Source organism: Lactuca saligna, chromosome 6, assembly GCF_052625555.1.
Source record: "Lactuca saligna cultivar CGN05327 chromosome 6, ASM5262555v1, whole genome shotgun sequence".
Classification (NCBI taxonomy): domain Eukaryota; kingdom Viridiplantae; phylum Streptophyta; class Magnoliopsida; order Asterales; family Asteraceae; genus Lactuca; species Lactuca saligna.
In genome coordinates this window covers 65,968,488-65,972,692 of record NC_136422.1, presented here as the reverse complement: position 1 = coordinate 65,972,692, position 4,205 = coordinate 65,968,488, and the positions used below count along the sequence as shown (strand labels likewise).

Below are 4,205 nucleotides of genomic sequence, written 5' to 3'. Positions count from 1 at the left end.
GACCAATAACCAATACCATTAAAAATTAGAATTATTAATCGAAACCAATCATAACCAGTAACCAATAACTACATAATACGTTAATCTATTATAATAATAATTCGGTTTTGATCTATAATAGACTCATAGACACCCTACCAAACACATTGCTTGATAGGAATCGACTTCCAATTCCAATACGATCCTATGAAATTATGTAAACCCAAATCCCCTTTGAGAAATTAGCCATTTTTTTTCTCTATATAAAAATTGGATGGGCAAGCTTTTATTAATATTTGTTTTGAGCTGAGGTGGATATTAGATTTGGCCAAAGTTTCAGGGGTGTTCTGTGACAAACTTTCTATTAACTTTAAGATGCCTTCTCTTGGTCAGTCGTCGTCTTCATCGACTTTTCCCGACTTCAATTCCACTGCTCCGTCGCTGGCGTAGATCAACGATATACTTCTATACGATCATCTATATGGCTATAGAGACCAGCTTCATCTCGTTACTATTTGTCGTTTTGATTTCTGTTTCCGGGGCTGCTAGTAACGACGGCGATTTCCGCGGTGCTGTTTTCGGCGTGAATTCCAAATTCTCTGGCAAGGAACGATCACTTAGTCTTTTCAAAGCTCACGATAACCTTCGTCATCTTCAGATTCTAGCATCTGGTGTCGACCTACCTCTCGGTGGAACCGGTCGTCCTGATGCCGTTGGGTACGCACATATTCTTAAACGCCGTCTCTCGATGTTTCCTTTTGTACTTTTATCTTAATCTATGCGATCGTGCTATATCGTTTTCTAGTTACATGACTGAGATTGGAGATTTTAGTTTTTTTTTTCTTCTTAAATCTCGATTTGAATTTCAATGAGAATTAGGGCTTGTGTAGGGATGAAATCAAGTTTCCATACCGATACCATGATGATAATTGGCATAAGATTCGATTTAGATAAATGGTGAGTACTGTTTGTACTCGAAAAAATGGCATGGTACTTCATCAACCTCATCGGCCTGATTTAATAGAATCAAAGTGTTTTATGTGTGATATTCTTCTGTCTACTGGTTTGACAATTATCTGAAATCTAGACCTTATTTTGCAGGCTTTACTATGCCAAAATTGGAATTGGAACACCACCAAAGGAATACTATGTGCAAGTAGATACAGGAAGTGATATAATGTGGATAAACTGTATACAATGCCGAGAGTGCCCCAAGAGAGGCTATCACGGGGTATTCTTTTCTTGATTTTCTTCTATTCATATTTAGCATATTGAAGAAAAACTTGTTTATAAGTTCCCTAAGAGAATGAACAGATAATCGAGTTAGGAAGATTGGCGTATAATATATGGACACTTTATGGATGTGAATGCTAACAGCTTTTGACCTACCATACTTCTAACAGCTGGAACTTACACTATACGATCCAGAAGATTCATTCACAGGGAAATTGGTTACATGCTCTCAAGATTTTTGTGCAGAGATCAATGGTGGTGCAGTTACAGGTTGCAAAGCCAATGCATCTTGTCTATATACAGAGACTTATGGTGATGGAAGCTACAGTATTGGTTACTTTGTAATGGATGTTGTTCAGTATGACAGTGTCTCAGGTGATTTGGAAACTAAGCTAGCAAATGGAAGTGTCATATTCGGGTATGTTTTCATTGCTATTAATAATACTTTCACTTCATTATCAATATTTCATTCCTCTCTCATAATAATGCATCTCTCTCTCTCTCTCTCTCTCTCTCTCTCTCTCTCTCTCTCTCTCTCTCTCTCTCTCTCTCTCTCTCTTTGAATCAGGTGTGGTGCTAGACAATCTGGGAATCTAGGTTCATCTGAGGATGCACTTGATGGGATTCTTGGATTTGGAAAATCAAATTCATCAATCATTTCACAGTTGGCTTCATCTGGAAAAGTGAAAAAGATGTTTGCTCATTGTCTAGATGGTGACAATGGTGGTGGTATTTTTGCAATTGGTCATGTTGTTCAACCCAAAGTCAACTCAACACCTTTGATCCCAGATCAGTATGTTGTTCCTTTTTCTTTCAGTTAACTACATTTTTAGTCCCTATACTTAGTAATTTTCTTCAGTTTTTGGTCCAAAAAGAAATTTGGTGTAGTCCACTCTCAGTAATGATGAATAAAGTATCGGTAATGCGTTAAAACAAGAGAAGGAAAAAAGACCAAAAAGCCCTTGTATAAGTGAGAGGGACCAAAATCAAAATGAAACCTGGAAATTGGGACTAAAAAAAAAGTTTCCATTTTGGGCCGAAACTGAAGAAAGTTTGTAATCACAGGGACCAATAAATAAAGTTTACTCTTCTTCTTTTGTTCTTTTTAGTGCCTTAAGATTGAATTTTATAAAATCATAGGCCTCATTATGCTGCAAATCTGATGGGAATTGAAGTTGGAAAACAATTTCTAAATATTTCAACAAATACAAATGGTTCTGGGGACAAAAGAAGAACAATAATAGATAGTGGTACAACATTGGCTTATCTTCCAGATGCAATCTACAAGCCCTTGGTCAACGAGGTCAAACTTTTTATACCAATATAACTATCATTTTAATTACAATTTTTAAAAAATAATAACTCCATCATTTATATATTTTTTTAATTTCTTTTCTTTTTCTTTAGATAGTCATAGCGCAGCCTGATTTGAAACTACACACCCTTCATGACCAGTATACATGCTTTGAATTCTCCAGAAGGTAATATGTAATTATAAATTATGTATTAGTTAGTAGTTACCTTTTTTATTTTTATATAATTTTTTTTTTATAAAAGTAGAATGAGTTGTGAACTTTTGATTTTTTATTAAGTGCAGTGTTGATGATGGATTTCCTCCGGTTACATTCTATTTTGAAAATTCACTTTCCTTGAAGGTTTATCCACATGATTACTTATTCGCCTTTGTAAGTATTAAATTGTATTTTTTATTTTTTTTAATTTTAAATTTTAGTATATCTCAATTCTCATAATTGAATTTTATCCAACAGGAAGATTACTTGTGTTTTGGCTGGCAAAATAATGGCATGGATTCTCTTAGTTCATCAGACACACTTGTACTTGGAGGTAAGTACCCTCTATATTATTTTATTTATTTTTTAAAAAAAAATGAAATTTGATTTAATCTTGATTATTAAATTCCATTTCATTTTCTTGTAATGTTTGCAGATTTGGTCCTATCAAATAAGCTTGTGTTATATGATCTTGAAAATCAAACAATTGGATGGACTGAGTATAATTGTGAGTTGTGAATGTGATTTCCCTTTTAATTTTTGCAAAATATATGATTAAAAAAAAATACATGGTTTACAATTATTGTTATTATTTTTTTTTAATGAGTTAATGATTTCAGGTTCTTCAAGCATTAAACTAAGGGATGAAATTACTGGATCAGTGCATTTAGTAGGTCCTCATTCTATATCATCTACTTCAAGTCTTGTTCCTCATAGATATTTGATATCACTTTTAGTGATTGCTTTATTTTTATCATTATAAATCTTGATTCCTGAAATACCCCTAAAGGTAGTAGTCATATATATACACATACAATACTAAAGAATTATTAGGCAACCATAACACACGGATTAATTCCATCAACTTGTCTGGTAGCTTGTCAAAGGGTAATTTTGTAAATAAATTTTTACGATGTGTATCTGATTTCTGAAAAATCCGTAAAGGGTTTTTCAGTCTTTTTGCTTGCGATTTCAACATAAGATTGTATTTTGGACTCTTGTACAATTGGAAGTAATCCAATATCATCATCACCTTATTTTGGGAAAATATTGACATGGTTAAAATGATGAGTGGAATTAAAAAAGTGCATTGCAAAAAATTCGGCAATTGAAAAGTCATTTATGTATTTAAAATATCATATTACATCGGAAAATCCAAAATAGTTTGAAACATTAAATAAATATAAATGATATCTCAATCATGCATCAAACATCGGTATATTCTAAATACCAAGTCAAAAAGGCAAAATTTTCCAACGTCATTACGATGCACATTAAATTAATATATTATACTATAAAGTTTAAAGTTTATTGAGATACATAAGTTTTTTATTACTCAACATTAATCATATATAAGCTTTATATGAAAAGGACATCAATGTGGAATCACATCATCATCTAACATCAATTATATACTTATTATTCTAACATTATCAATAATACATCTAATATCATATCATCATGATATGATAATACATTCTG

General features: G+C 32.5%; 1 protein-coding gene across 2 annotated transcripts; it reads left to right on the top strand.

The window, feature by feature from the left end:
* Positions 1-288: 288 nt before the first annotated feature.
* LOC144999859 (aspartic proteinase 36-like) lies at positions 289-3,771 on the top strand. Of its 2 annotated transcripts, XM_078959019.1 has the most exons (11): positions 563-696; positions 870-936; positions 1,081-1,210; positions 1,383-1,630; positions 1,781-2,005; positions 2,353-2,515; positions 2,620-2,693; positions 2,810-2,897; positions 2,982-3,057; positions 3,160-3,231; positions 3,344-3,771. In XM_078959019.1, the coding sequence occupies exons 1-11, from the start codon at positions 687-689 to the stop codon at positions 3,484-3,486; spliced, it is 1,296 nt and encodes a 431-aa protein (XP_078815145.1). In that variant the 5' UTR covers positions 563-686; the 3' UTR covers positions 3,487-3,771. The 2 variants fall into 2 exon arrangements, with proteins under 2 accessions (XP_078815144.1, XP_078815145.1); XM_078959018.1 differs by lacking the exon at positions 870-936 and having other exon boundaries at positions 289-696.
* Positions 3,772-4,205: the final 434 nt, after the last annotated feature.

Bases quoted from the DNA above. Each gene is read 5' to 3' on its own strand.
- LOC144999859 (XM_078959018.1), top strand. From the start codon at position 461: ATGGCTATAGAGACCAGCTTCATCTCGTTACTATTTGTCGTTTTGATT. The intron at 2,694-2,809 runs GTAATATGTAAT...TATTAAGTGCAG, and splicing joins TGCTTTGAATTCTCCAGAAG to TGTTGATGATGGATTTCCTC. The intron at 3,058-3,159 runs GTAAGTACCCTC...TAATGTTTGCAG, and splicing joins AGACACACTTGTACTTGGAG to ATTTGGTCCTATCAAATAAG.